Source organism: Cydia strobilella, chromosome 6, assembly GCF_947568885.1.
Source record: "Cydia strobilella chromosome 6, ilCydStro3.1, whole genome shotgun sequence".
In the NCBI taxonomy this organism is placed as follows: Eukaryota; Metazoa; Arthropoda; class Insecta; order Lepidoptera; family Tortricidae; genus Cydia; species Cydia strobilella.
The window spans coordinates 8,120,060-8,135,911 of NC_086046.1; the positions used below are offsets into that span (position 1 = coordinate 8,120,060).

General features: G+C 39.2%; 1 protein-coding gene across 1 annotated transcript in view; it reads right to left on the reverse strand.

The window, feature by feature from the left end:
* Positions 1-654: 654 nt before the first annotated feature.
* The window catches only part of LOC134742056 (diacylglycerol lipase-beta), a 101,977-nt gene continuing 86,779 nt past the window's right edge, over positions 655-15,852 (reverse strand). The window contains exons 8-14 of the mRNA XM_063674985.1: positions 14,651-14,774; positions 12,675-12,800; positions 10,568-10,660; positions 10,118-10,272; positions 8,395-8,541; positions 6,747-6,859; positions 655-1,755 (exon numbers count right to left, since the gene is read on the reverse strand). Coding sequence (XP_063531055.1) covers positions 1,581-1,755; positions 6,747-6,859; positions 8,395-8,541; positions 10,118-10,272; positions 10,568-10,660; positions 12,675-12,800; positions 14,651-14,774 — 933 coding nt within the window. The 3' untranslated portion in view covers positions 655-1,580. The remainder of the gene's footprint in view (positions 1,756-6,746; positions 6,860-8,394; positions 8,542-10,117; positions 10,273-10,567; positions 10,661-12,674; positions 12,801-14,650; positions 14,775-15,852) is intronic.

Genomic DNA, 15,852 nt, shown 5'->3' on the forward strand with positions numbered 1-15,852 from the left:
ACTCTAATGGATTTAGTGATCTAACTGAATGTAATTTATATTTTTAACAAAGTTAATTATATTATTACCTAAGTAACCTATTTGGCTCTAGCGAGACTAGAACCCGCGGCTTACAATTTTGTCGGAGCTAGCAAATCCCGTTAAAACAAAATAGCTACATAGTTTTTATTTTATTTTCCCACTTGAATTAAAAACAAAGAATAAACCGAGTGGCAATAAAAATATTTTGAACTGTCAGCACTATGTACTTATTATGCTATGACATAGCAGTATGCTGTATTTTATTTATAATATTAATTGACTCCGGTAACGCTCTATCTATAATCTAGTTATTGTACTTAGTGGTAGCTTTGCAAGTCTTACTTAGTATTAGAGTGTATTCGAATTGAAGCAAAGACTTAGAGTAATGACACGGAACATTGACCAACAAATTGCTTATTAATTTGAGCAAATTAATGAGTAACTTCAACTAAAGTGGAGTACGTTAAACTAGGTTCAAACTCTCTATTTCTGTCTTTGGTTTGTGATTAACCCTTTAACCATTTGACATTCCTTTCTAGTCATTCGATTTCGAGCCGTAATTCTTATAGTAGAGATGCGTTTTTGTTTTAAGTATGATGGCAAGTATATGTTGCCGCTACGGACTAAAGGGTTAAAATGCCGAAAATTGATGACCAACGACCAGTGAAATGAGAACGCTTTGAACGTTGATATGTAATGCACCTAAATGAGGGGCGCACCCTGGGCGCGCCCCGACCCTCACCATATACACACGATCCATGATATTACTAACATTTCACTTATCTACACTTTAACAATATTTTCATTCTAACATCATCACAGTCTTCTCACATTACTTAAACTAACTCTTTTAATTACAAAACGTCTTGACACTGGTATGTCAATATAAATTCTGAAAAAATATATACAAAAGTCTCGTAGAAATTGTTCATATCTGAGTCATGTACTTCTCTAGGTTTCGGAACGAAATGCATTCATCGTGTCATGAGTTGGCCCTGAAGCGGAGCTTACGAGATGTACCTACAATTATAAGAGATTCATTCCAGTACACGGTAACAGTATTCCGTGTTAATATATCATGATTCTGATTATTAATAATTAATCTTATTGAATATAATATCAAAATGAGATTTTATCTGTCTACTAGTGCTCAAGTTTTCCATTTACGTGTACTTAATAAAAACGCGTGGCTAGGCAAGTAAATTGTTCGATAACTTGGCTTATGCATAAGACTTTCATTTTTCTGATTTGACACATTGTATAATAACCAGGGCATAGCATTCTGCCTTGTGGCATAAGTTGCCCTTAGGACACTCTGCCCCTACTCTAGACGGGTTTTATCCACTGTGGATAGCACAACGAATACATGCGTTAATCGCACTATCTCTCCCAAAACATGACAGTTGTCTTATCCACAGCAAAACAGATAAACACGACCATTACAGCCACACAAGACAGTGCACTGCCTCGTGGCACCCTACCGTTGTAAATGCAAAAGCATTACACCGCCTTACTGCTTTCCGTTGAGATTTAAAATCAACAATTGACAACAGCGCCATCTAGAGGTGTTGCGTGACGCGGTAGGTGTGTCGCTCGTCCAGCACGGTCTGTATGGTGCGGTGCACGTTCTCGGGCAGGTGATCGAGCAGCATGCGCGGCATCACCTGCAGTTCCATGAAGTCCTCGGGGCACGCCCATCGCATCTCGTACGTTGGCTCTTGGGTGCGCACTTTCCTGGTAAATGCAATGCTTTATGAGAAATATTAAGATTTTTATGAGATTGCATTTGAAGAATTTTGTACTCAATTTTGGGAACAAATCAAATTATTTTATTAAATACTAGCTTTTGCCCGCGACTTCGTCTGCGTGGAATTAGTAATTTGGGTACCTTAATTCTTAAACAAATCTGCTTTTTAATCCACCCTTTTTTCACCCCCAAATTGGTCACACTATACATTTCCACCCCATTTTTTACACCCTTAAGGGATGATTTCGGGGATAAAAGTTATTCTATATCATTTCCCACAGCTCAAAGTATCCCCATACCAAGTTTCATCTAAATCGGTTCAGCGGTTATTGATTCCCCATACAAATTTCCACCCCCCTTTTCACCCCCTTGAGGGGTGAGTTCTGGGATAAAAAGTATCCTATGTCCTTCCCCGGGACTCAAACTATCTGTATACCAAATTACAACTAAATCGGTTCAGCGGTTTAAGCGTGAAGAGGTAACACACAGACAGACTCGCATTTATAATATTAGTATGGATTTTTGATTTGTGTTTTTTAAGTAGTCACACTACTATATATTAATTATAAACTGTAATAGATGTCATATAATCTATTATATCATGAGTCATGATGTCATGAGTGAATTTTGTAGACTTGTTTCTGGGATTTTATTTTACAGTATGTGATTTTTCCTCAAAGACCTTTTCTAGTTTCACAAGCATCCCTTATATAAAGCACACTTCTTTCCTGCATCTACTGGCTACTTTCTATAAGATGTAATGTATCTTATAGAAAGGTTTAGATTTTATGTTGTTCTCACGAATTGTTCGCCTTGCAGGAAATCTGCCGCCTATTCCTACTACAAACACCCTACTGCCTACTGACAAGGCTAGCTTGCCAGAGTATAGCAATAAGTTTTATCTTGCCAACAATCCACCCACTTCAAACTTCTGCCACCAGCCAACCACCACCCACCAGCCACCACCAAAATACGCATGCATTTGAAGATTTTCACGTGGCCACAACAAAATCATTCGCAATCAATACGATTTTATTTTATCAGTGGGTAACCTTATTTCTCATGCATGCCCTTTACCTATACGTTTCACTTAGAGCAAAAAGAAAAGAGGTGGGCAAAATGTATCTACTCTATTGCACCACCACATAAAAACCATATGAGACATTGGAAAATGGACTTGTACTTTTTAAAGTAAAGAATTTAATGGGTTTTCGAATCTGTTTGTTGCCTTGGAAAGTTTCTTTCATCACTAATGAGACGTGTACATTTATATTAATATCTGAAGTCCAAAGCAGATGGAACACATTTTCGTATAGAATTTCATTGTAAGCATTTACTTACTTATTTTTAGGGCCCGGAATTTGGTGTGCGACTACTGACTTAAGGGAGAGCGCACCGCATTTTATCGATACCTATATCGATATTATCAGTCTATTACTATATCAATGCGGTTAATATATCTAAATAAAATAACACTTTCGAGCAAATACCTAATTACTTAGCTGTCTTAGCTTATCAATTCTTTATAAAATATAAAGGCTTTCGTAATTATACTAATTTCAATAAAGCAAATGAAGCGGATCAAACTTTCTGATATTTCGAACTTTTTTCATCATCGACCGTTGAAAAGAGCACGTAGGTATCATCAGAAAGTTTGCAGTATTATTTAATAAAGACACAAATAAAAAATCTTATTTATCGATACCATAGATAAACAGTGGTGTTAAGACTTGTCAAAAGCCGCACCCAATATTCCGGGCCCTACTTATTTTTATCCTTTCTATCTGCTCTAAGGACGTATCCCTATTAAAAAAATCGAAAGAAAAATCCTGATAACTGTTATCGTTTACCTTTCATTTTCATCCTCATCGTCATTGCTTTGACAAGACATGCGAAAAGAAAATTAGTTTTATTTGGTAGACAGTTATTTAGGGTGAGCAACCACCAGAGCTGTGCGAGGCGTAGGAAAGCTGCGTGAAACGGTGTGAGATTTATTTGTACGAGAAAGCTGAGCAGAGCTACGCTAGGCAGCGAAGATGTGTAGCTGTTTGCAGATGAGCGGTGCGAGGTTGCGTATTTTCGGAATTAAGGGTTTCATTGTGTGTTGTGCTCCCACACTGTATATTAACATGTGACAGGGACAACGTGATTGTTTTATATTATGTTGTCCCGGTCACACGATGTTATATAACCCCCAGTGTAGGAGCAACATTAAGCAGCGCAGGTTTTAAAAAAAGTTGCACTTTACTGCACAGTAATAGATTTCCAATCTAGGTAGGGTACAAAAGGGGAAATAAAGATCGCGCGCCGTTACGGGGCACATCACATCCCTATTTCCAATTTCGTGGATCGGGCACATACCTCGCTTTTTACTTGTTTTGTTTTGTGTATATAATTGGTTATCGCATATCGCCACGCTACCTCGCATTGGTCTGGTGGATGATCACCGTTAAACCATCACTTTACGGGCTCGTAAAACATGTTTTTTTCTGATTTGGTATATAGAATTGTATAATCCTAAAGTTCAATATTCTTTGCTTATAAAAAATCCAAACTCAATAGGGAATATTACGCGAAACGCCAGGGCGCCACTACCACAATCTGAGGGTCTATCGTGAAACTAGAAAATTTCTTTATCTAACATCTCTGTCACTCTTGCATATTCGAGCGAGAAAGAGGCCGATAGAGAATTTTCGGATTCGCGTTTCCCGGTAGGTCCTCTGTAAGCAAACCGCCTTGATGCATCAATGTCATATTTTATTATCTCTGAAAACTTGTCAAAAACCTGTTAAAGGTACAGTATGTATAAGTTACTCTATGGTTTACTAAAAAGGCTAGTCCTGCACTCTGGTGGCAGAACATTGCAGTAATATCCCCTATTTGTTTTTGAAAGGCTGATCTTTACCTACCTGAATATTTTGTAAGCGTGTAAAGACAGCTTATCAGGCTTATCGGCCTGTCAGTTAGATCAATAAACCGGCCAAGTGCGAGTCGGACTCGCGCACGAAGGGTTCCGTACCATTACGGAAAAAACAGCAAAAAATCACGTTTGTTGTATTCCCATACATTTTTATATTTATATTATTCTGTTTTTAGTATTTGTTGTTATAGCGGCAACAGAAATACATCATCTGTGAAAATTTCAACTATCTAGCTATCGCGGTTCATGAGATACAGCCTGGTGACAGACGGACAGCGGAGTCTTAGTAATAGGGTCCCGTTTTTATACCCTTTGGGTACGGAACCCTAAAAATTTGACATTTCCGAACAACTGACAGGCCGACATCGTCCGGCCGACTGATAGTCAGTGGGCGTTAAGCAAGTGAGAAGCATTTTTAGTTTTTACAGTGCAATACAATATGAATTAAAAAATTAAAATTTTCAATGTGCCAAATAAAAACTATTTTGCACGGTGTAGGTAGGTTATATGCAAACAATTTTAGAGATAAATATTATCTTTCTATAAACATACCAATATTCGCTACGCTCGAGTTTTTTTGAGCATAATTTTGGTGGGATCTAATATACAGTTTGGCAAAAAAACAGGAAATTAAAAAGTGTCAACACTGTAGTATCGTCCAGTTTTTCTTAGATTGATTTTGAAATGTACGACACTACAGTGTTGCCACTTTCTAATTTCAACTCTTTTTTGCCAGACTGTTCCCATCTCATCTCTCATCAGGCAACCCATCTATCCAGAACGCCATTAATATTTTTCTACAGAGAACAAGGTTTGATACTTTTATATATGTATTTTTAACAAGTAATCTTTTTTCACGCACAGTACGATTTATTGACCACATAAGTGTCATTAGAATTTCAACTTGAGCCTTATATCTGTGCTTAGATCAAACCGCTGTTTAAAAATTTTAACACACACATTTTTTTTCATCATGTATGTACTTATAACATCTTTTATGTATTTGCAGTCTCTAGTTTATGGCAGCCTCGCAGGTCAAAAATAATCGAATAATAGCAAAACCTTGTTTTCTTCGACTTCACAATACTTATACTTCATAGCTATAATTAATACAAGGCCCATAATTTACCAATTTACAGCAGGGGCCCATTTCTCGAACCATATTATGCTAATATTATAAGTGTGTTGTCATGGAAACCCATACGATTATACCAAAGATAGATATAACTCCGTAATAGATGGATACAGTCTAGGGAAAAAACGTGCCTCAAAAATCAAGAAAATTTGTTCTCGATCAGATGGCGCCACTACCTTTGGCCTACTCTCGGATAGATGGCGTTGGCGGTTTCTTTGTTATTTAACAAACAACAACATTTTCTTTTTTAATTGTTTAATTACGGCGGTGGCAGAATAACAGCGTCCGTTGCTGAAAGTCTTTGGGGCTGCTGTGCCCCGAAGCCTTTTTGGTACAGACATCAGCTGAGCCACCTTCCCTTTCAATTAGTTTGTAAGCATTATCGTGTACTTTTATTATGTACCTATGTTCAAACTTCTTGAATAAACGTCTTTTATTATTATTATTAATTTTAACGCATATCAGTGAAAGAACATGGGTCATAATCTTATAAAAATAATTAATGCAATTTAAAAAATCATTTATCCATATATAAATACATTTTGTCGTATTTTTTTAAATCTTCATTTTTAGTTTTAAAGTGTGTCGATAGATGGCAGTGAATTTACTATGACAGTACCGCTCTATCCTATTATATCCTCTTTGATTATACAGTTTGTGGACTAATAAGATCTGAGAAGAGTCTAATACCGTTCGAGAAATAGGCCCCAGACGGCACTATACCTAAAATTTTACAATTCGGTAACATTTGCAAATAACCATTTGAACACCACGTGTATCTTGTGTAATATCGTGTGTAATCTTGTCGGAACGCACGAAGGTTGATATTGGGTTGTAGCCAATGTAGCCGCGCGCTTCAGTTGACGTCTTCGGTGATCAAAGGGTTAAACAACTATGTACCAGCAGATAATACATATACTTACTTCTCAATGCCCATGCGCTTGCGTCGCACGATGTGCAGGATGCGTCCCGCCGTGAACAGCCGCGCCGTGGAGAACCGGCGCACGAACACGTTGCGCGACACTAGCGCCGCCTCCTGGAACGGGAAATGCCGTTAGTGGTGCTCCTACGCATAAGCATGAGCATGAACCAGCGAAAGGAGTTAAATTTAAAAAATCATGCATACATTTTTATAGTGAAGAAATTCTGGTTGTTTCCAACTAGAGAGGTGACAAAAGATTTTGTTTTTTTACGGTGAAATGAGTTAAATGGAGATATTAAAATATTTTATTTGCCATCACGGGAGTTGTGCGTTGCATTATGCGGTATGTTGTATGCTTATGTGTTGTTAATAAAAAATGAATTAATAATAATAATATAATTTATAGCTAATTGGTCAATAGAAATACCTACGTAACCTATTTTTGTTTTGTGTTACCTTTCATATGGAACGCAGATCCGCATAAGTAGGTTTTGAACTCTTATAGGTAAGTATTGAAGTTAAATTAGAATTCAATAACTACTGCACGGATCGACGTACGGGTATACAAAATGTTAAAGGCACTAAATTCGTGTACTGGCTCAGTCAAATATGTATTAAAATTGCAGTGATCAGGTATAATTGTACAATATATATTTAGAGCTAGATGGTGCAGACACTCGTGACAGTTAGACACAGCCAGCTACTCACCTGCGTGCGGCACGCAACAATTGTGGGTTACGACAGTGGGGTGACGACCGGTAAACAACAGGACAATTTACTTTCATTTAGCATTAGCATAATGTAACATTAGCAATAAGGTTTTCTCAATAAATTATTCTTATTTAGAATTGAGTACTTAAATATTTTATAGCTTGTTAATTGGCGATGGAACCAAAGAACATTAGAAAATTGAAATATGCATATTTCATTTTCATCAATTAAATCCATCAAAAATACACAATGTGAATTAGTATTTCGTTTAATTCTGTGTTATAGTTTGTCAAAGGACTATCTCATTTCAAACATAGACTGAGAGAATCATACTATCTTTGTCTTACACTAGTACTAACACCCAAGAAAAAAGGATGAGTATTTTTTTTTTGTTCTTATTTACTGACAATTTGGTTTGACCAACTATAATAAAAATAATTGTCGAGCGGGTGCCTATGTATTTCTTATTAGGGACTTTTTGCAACTTGAACAATTTCTCGATCATCAAATTCTTTTCAACTGCGATACATAATATATGTAATATAAACACATATATATAGTTAAGCTGTATTTTTGTATTAGCGTAAGTTTAATTGACAATTATTAATGTAATTCATGTGTATCATTTAATGGAAATATTAATGCATATATGTATTTGCAGCTGAGTTGAATTTCTTTGTACTTTCTTATCGCCGCATAAAATATGAATTATTTGCGAAGCGTATTTGAGATGATTCATGTCTAGCTAGTATGAAGAAATACTTAAAATACAAAAAAGGTATGATTCCAATTCCAGCCACAGTCAACGATATAGAACGGAATCACACCTTAACAATGATCGGTGAAACAAAACAGCATCACACCACACAAGCCGGCACCAGCCACAGAAGCACGAAGACCTGTAACACCTGTATGTAAATGTTACTGACAGCACTCACGGTGGAGACGCCCGGCACGAGCAGGGCGTCCGCGGAGTCGTCGGAGTGGTTCGCTTCCAGGTCCTCGGGCCGCCGCCAGGTGGACTCCAGGTCTCGGGCGGGCACGCCGAATAACGCGTAGCCGAAGCCGTTCAGCATTATTCGGTACTGGAACAAAAGAAGATGATAAGTTTCGTTAAAGATATAACTTAGTTAACACATGGGTAAACTCTACGTAATCAAGCATTGACATTACTGTAATTAATTTGTTACATATGTACTTTACTCATATACAAAACTTTTTGGGCAACGGACCAATTCATGCTCTTGCTAGACTGATCACTTTGGTAGTACGTGTATGGTAGTGGCACAGAATAAGTAATAGTATTATCATACAGAACGGCCACGCACCGCCCCGTCACGACTCGAATTACCTCGCCACGCGACACCAGATTGACGGCCGTTTGCCGGCTGCTCAGTACTATTTTTAAGCAACTTACTCACACTATGACGCTTGCCGCGTGTACAGACGTGCCGTTCACACATAGAAACGCAAGTGATTTTTGATGTATAGCGTGTCCGCCCGTGGTAGTGGCTAACCCAGCAGAAAGAATTCAGATAATTGTTTCATAACATTTAGATTGCGGTACAAAACAAATCTTTGAGCGAAAGATGCAAGTTTTTAGTTGTAGATCCCAGACATCCTAGTGTGTCTGAGCGGTCTGACTATCTAAAAAACTAGTCGGTATGATCTTGATTTACCGTTCTAAGAGTTAAACCGACCGTCAGCAAGAAAGCTCTCAGCTCTCATGTAACTGACCTTGGGCAGCTTGGTGGCGTGTATGGTCTGTATGACCTTGGTGCGCAGGTTCTCGATGCTGTGCACGCTGAGCCGCATCACCAGGTCGTCGCCCACGCCCACCGTCAGCACGAAACTCTCCGTGTAACTGACCTTGGGCAGCTTGGTGGCGTGTATGGTCTGTATGACCTTGGTGCGCAGGTTCTCGATGCTGTGCACGCTGAGCCGCATCACCAGGTCGTCGCCCACGCCCACCGTCAGCACGAAACTCTCCGTGTAACTGACCTTGGGCAGCTTGGTGGCGTGTATGGTCTGTATGACCTTGGTGCGCAGGTTCTCGATGCTGTGCACGCTGAGCCGCATCACCAGGTCGTCGCCCACGCCCACCGTCAGCAAGAAACTCTCCGTGTAACTGACCTTGGGCAGCTTGGTGGCGTGTATGGTCTGTATGACCTTGGTGCGCAGGTTCTCGATGCTGTGCACGCTGAGCCGCATCACCAGGTCGTCGCCCACGCCCACCGTCAGCACGAAACTCTCCGTATAACTGAACTTGGGCAGCTTGGTGGCGTGTATGGTCTGTATGACCTTGGTGCGCAGGTTCTCGATGCTGTGCACGCTGAGCCGCATCACCAGGTCGTCGCCCACGCCCACCGTCAGCAAGAAACTCTCCGTGTAACTGACCTTGGGCAGCTTGGTGGCGTGTATGGTCTGTATGACCTTGGTGCGCAGGTTCTCGATGCTGTGCACGCTGAGCCGCATCACCAGGTCGTCGCCCACGCCCACCGTCAGCAAGAAACTCTCCGTGTAACTGACCTTGGGCAGCTTGGTGGCGTGTATGGTCTGTATGACCTTGGTGCGCAGGTTCTCGATGCTATGCACGCTGAGCCGCATCACCAGGTCGTCGCCCACGCCCACCGTCAGCAAGAAACTCTCCGTGTAACTGACCTTGGGCAGCTTGGTGGCGTGTATGGTCTGTATGACCTTGGTGCGCAGGTTCTCGATGCTGTGCACGCTGAGCCGCATCACCAGGTCGTCGCCCACGCCCACCGTCAGCACGAAACTCTCCGTGTAGCGGGCTGCTTCGCGGCTTATTAGACCCGCTGGAAAACAATAGGGGATTATGTGCAAGATACGTCTAACGAGGCAATGAGATGTGTGAATAAGTCGGCTTACGAGATAATTGTAAAAAAAATAACCATACACCTCGAGCAGGGCAGGATTGGTAGGTAACGGCCTTCTGTTCATAATGTTACATAAGAGCTCTAGCCAAGTAAGCTATCGGAGACCTGACAGCGATTTTTTAAATAATGAAAGTAAAACAACTCTCATTTCCTTAGAGTGGGACTTAATTAATACCATCAAAATATTATTAAAAAAAGTACCACCCCTACTTACCAGGCGTAGAAAACGCGAATACTTTGAGGTGTGGATACCTGGGCCTCAGCTTTAACGCTACTAATACTGCTACTCCGGCGCCCAGACTATGACCTGAAAATATAACAAAAAAGGTTAAAAAGAAACAAGTATCCGTAATTTTATTTTAATATAAACTAACTGTTTATATATAATACCTATATAAAACTAACTGATTGGCACCTTAATTAATGCCTGCATGTTAATTATAAGATGTATTGTTTAGAAAAGATGTGTCCCGCCGAGTTTGTTGCCGGTCCCATATTGGGATACCCTCCTCCAATTGAGAGGGAACTTAAATCTTCTAGATTTTAATTCTCCTCTGGTGTAGGGTTAGAGCCGGCGTAGCTTTATTTGACGCGCATAAGCGCATTGTAATGTAATATGTAATGAATTGAATAATAAACTTTCTTTATTCTTTATCTCACTATTAACATAATAGATCCAGTATACTTCCAGTAGTAGGATATGTTACGGTAAAGCACGTTTCAATAAAATCAAATATACCTATATACATACACAAGTTTCTGAACTCATAACCGTTTCTTTTGACTAAGGCAGAGTTCACATTGGATGCGAAATCGTACGTTGCTCCGGTGTGCGAACGGGGCAACGATATACCTACACCGGTGCGACGTGCGAATTCGCATCAGTGTAATAACTAGAGATGCCCCGAATAGTGGTTTTGGCCGAATACCTAATATTCGGCCCCTCTCTCGGCTGAAGCGCCGAATGTTCGGCAATGTCATGCGAATATTTTGACTAACAATTATTATGAAAACTGGTTGCAAACAAAGCACAACGTTTGCTAAGATATATTTTTTGTTGAGCAGAATTAATTAATGTAGTTAGAGTCAATCAAATCAGTCCCATGATAAATTTAAATGAAGTATTTTGTAATCAACAAATGCTCAAAACGGTCTTCGTATTTAAGAACTTTCCAACCATACATTATAAATGTTAAATTTATGGTTATTTATGAATATTCGGCATAGTGGCTGAATAGGCCGAATAGTTGCCGAATATTCGTGGCATCTCTAGCGATAACCGCAAAAAACAAAAATATATTGTTCATAGAACAAAGGCTTAATACAAGCCCACGTCATTACAAGATTGCTTACCTTTAAGCCGAGTACAAACAGCCAATCAAAAACACACAATTAAAAACAAGGCTGGATTGCAAAACAATGGGCCAGTGGAGATAGTTTACAGAAGAAATTGTCGAAGAAATTAAAGCGACTGACGTGACCTACAAAAGTTTAGTAGTAACTAGGTCAAGGTCAACTATTACCTACAAGATAAGATAAAATTTATTTAATTGAAAAATATCCAAAAATAAAAACAATCATAACCTAATAATGATGTTTAGAGTCAAACGATAAAGGAAAAATAATAATAGGTATTTGTGTCAGGTAATAAAGAGAGAATGGGGGCCACAGGGACTCAAGGGAAAATTTATTCCGAAAATCAATTTCGTACCATATGCGGCAATTCGAATGGAGCAATAAAAGTAACCATCCATACACTGGCTGCCGCTATCCCAAAAAAAACTGATACATGAAATGATTTTTCTGTTCTCCGGCCGGAAAGCGTCAACTTTCGGCCCGCTGCGCTAAATATAGTTGCCCTCGGTCATGTAAATAAGGAAGCCTCAGATCACATGTGATGCGCCGTACACGATCACGAAGTGTGGGCACTATAGTATTTTTCAAATTCGATGGGTAGGGTGACAGGTGTCATCTCAATGTAAATTATAATCTAAAAATGCCAAATCTCGCAAAACTGTATTGCAATGACACCTGTCAGCGTACCCATCGAGTCTGAAAAATACTATGTATAAATGTAATATTTTCATAGGAATTAGACGCTTATTGTGGGCCTCGGACGGACTGTATATTAAAACAAGACTTGTAGCGATCCTGACAGTCTAGCATGAGTTGCGCGCGAGTCCATGCTTGAAGTCGCGCAAGATGTATTGAGTCGCGCGCGAGAACGCAACTCATGCCAGCAGGTCTGAAGTGGCCCGGTACTTCTTAATGCTCTGCTCTGCTGAGAAAGAGTTAAGGTCTAATTCCAATAGTAAGTTTACCTGTGAGCACTAGGTCGTACTGCGGGTACTGGTGGAAGGCGCGCTCCAGCACCGGCATCAGCCGCTTCAGCATCTTGGCGGCGCCCATCGACATGCCCTTGTGCGCTGCCGTGCCTTCAGGCAAGCCTGCAATCAAACAGAATCTTACAGTGAAATATATAAAATGCGCTTTAAATAAACCACGTATCGTATATATAATAAATTCCACGTATTCAACCTGCATGCAGATGTGTCGAATGCCGTTAGCCGAATTCGTAAACGAATCAAAAATGGGTAGTTAAACTAGTTTAGTTAATCCTTAGATAAAGGTTTATTCGAACGCAAATGAAGCTCCATAAGTCCCAAAGCCTGGTTTGCATTTTAACATATTAGGATTTATTTAATTCTACAGTAACAGTTTTGAATGTCTTACACCTTCAATTGAATGTGTACAAGTATTTACGAAGCTAGTCTGATCGGGAGTCTGGCTATACAACCGTAGTCCTTAGCCATTGGACTAAGCCGAAATGTGTGCCATGCATTATAGGGTATTTAGAATCAGTATACAAAAGTATCATAACAACCGGTGTAGAGGTTACGACTTACGAAGAAATTAACAAATTACGATTTTTTTACTTTGGAGCAGCCTGTATGTGTTAATAGCTCCTAAGGGTATTAAATAGTATGAAACCTTCTTTGACCTTATTGATTATCTTTTTTATTTATGACATTAATTAGATTTTGACTTGACAAATGTCATCATTGCCGCACATTTTCAAACAAATTGTGGCTTCAACCTTCTGAACGCCAATAACGGATATATGGGCACCGCAGGTCCAACGCCAAAGACGGGTTAATCGGTCACAGACCACAGAGCAACATAGACCTACATGCATGTGCATAAAGTTCAATTTCAGTATTGACACTTCGGTGACGTGGCGTCCGAGTGACAGCTTTTGTGTTTGACACGGCGTCGAAAAGGTTAATATGAACCTGGCCTGGCTTCTATGTCCATTTATAACATTTAAAAATATTTATGAGTTTTACAGCATAGATACTGTATTTATTATAACTCAGATTACGTAAGTGGCGAAGGAAAACCACTCGATTTACACTAAATAATATTTTTTGTGTAGATAAACGTTCGGATCTGCACCAATTAAATAATAATAATAATAATAAAAATCGTTTATTTCAGATCTGCATTGATCCATAACGGTGTTAGTATAAAAAAACCTAAAAACTATGTTAAGTACTAAATTAATTAATAATAGTACAACTAAAAAATATTTATCTCTAAGTAAAAACTAAAAGCTAGGTATTTGGTTAGACGTGGCCACTCGGAGACCAGGAGCGCAGGTTGCCATGCTTTATTTCGCTCTCCCAATGGCCACCTCCATCCAAAACTTCGTAACAGGGCAGTCGAGGCGCTCGGCCAACACCCTGAGAAGACTGTTGCTGCTGCCGCGCACCCGTCTCAGCATGGAGGCGATTCTACATACATAATATACAACAAATTTCACATAAACACTCCGTGCTATCGGGCGATCACCGGTGAGTTTGGAGCATTTCTCCAATAATTTCGATCCGACACGATGTCCAGCCCTTAAGGCCGTTCCATCGGTTTGCCGCTATCACTGTCACATTTCGCAAGAAAGAACGGGAAGGACCATGCGCGCCAAGTGTCAAAGTAGATCGAATTTTGTCAATTTTTATTTATTTTAAAAACGTTAATTTACAATATCGAAATTCGAAAGCTGTCAAATTACTATGCGATACTAAGCGAAGCGAAGCGAAGTGTCATAATTCATGTATCGGAAGCTGTGTTATTAAAGATGATAAAATCAAGAACTACATATGTTTTTTCCACGTCTACGAATATCAACGTCTCTTATAAAAATATGATCATATAACGAGATTTTTCGCCTTCTGACTCAGAGAACGGCCTTAAATAGTGTATAGTTATTGGCTTTACACTACAAGTAGTAAATTGTTACCATCGGCTTCAAACCGCTCGGAACCGGCGGTGAAGTCTGTGAAGATGTCCCGAAGGGAAATGGAGCCGCGCACAGCCACCACCACACTTTCTCGTTCGTGGTCAGCTATCACGCAGAACGGGAGCTGTGAACAATTAAGTACTAGGTTATTATTTATTTATTTCATAAGACACGGTACATAGGTGTTACATTGAAATAGTACTCCCAAACTGCGAATCAGTTTCATGGCAGTTAGTTTAGCTCTTATACATTTGTGTCAATTAAATATAAACATGCTGTATTATATTAACTTAATAACTAAGCATGCAAAATTAATTCTAACTATTCTGTTAATAGGCCTTCCGTACAAATTTTAATTATTAGTATTTGTTGTTATAGCGGCAACAGAAATACATTACCTGTGAAAATGTCAACTCTCTAGCTATCACGGTTCATGAGATACAGCCTGGTGACAGACAGACAGATGGACAGTGGAGTTTTAGTAATACCCACCCAAAGGGTAAAAACCTTGCCTTATTATTAAGGAACCCTAAAAATGGACCTTTTTTACTTAAATTATTATTTAAACAACTGTCAAAAATTATTTTTTTGTGACACACACTTTTATTGTTGACTGTACTTCTTCTCATTTGCATGTCTATCGAGTAGGTACTTCTTAAGACCTTTCTAATGAGCCTAAACTTGATGTGTTCGTGTTGTTGAATCAGATACCGGGAAGTGGTTCAAATTTTAGGTTCAAGATTTGAAGCACTATATATATACATACAAAGGTATATACGCAGTGAAGCTAAATAAGTGTGTAAAGAAAGAAAATTGATCTTGTAATGCGTACAGTGCGTGTGACAATGGAAGATTTCTTCAAGGCCTGGTTTGAGTTTAGAACACGAGCGCGATTTCACGTTCATATATTCCAGTAGGCCAAGCAGATCATGATTGGCTACCCGTCTTTTTCTAACTGTAGGAGTATTAATTAAAGCCAATCATGTACTAGCCCGGTAGGCATACTAAAATTGTATTTATATTAATTTATTCTGATTAGCAAAACAATCTGATCTGCGATTATTGGGTTTTGTTTACAGACCAAAACCAACTAATTACAGACCAAAATAAATACAGTCATATCCTAATCCGTTATTTGGCTGATTTTATGTTCGTAAGACATAATAGTTATTTATTTTACAAGGGGGCAAAGTTGCTGTTTA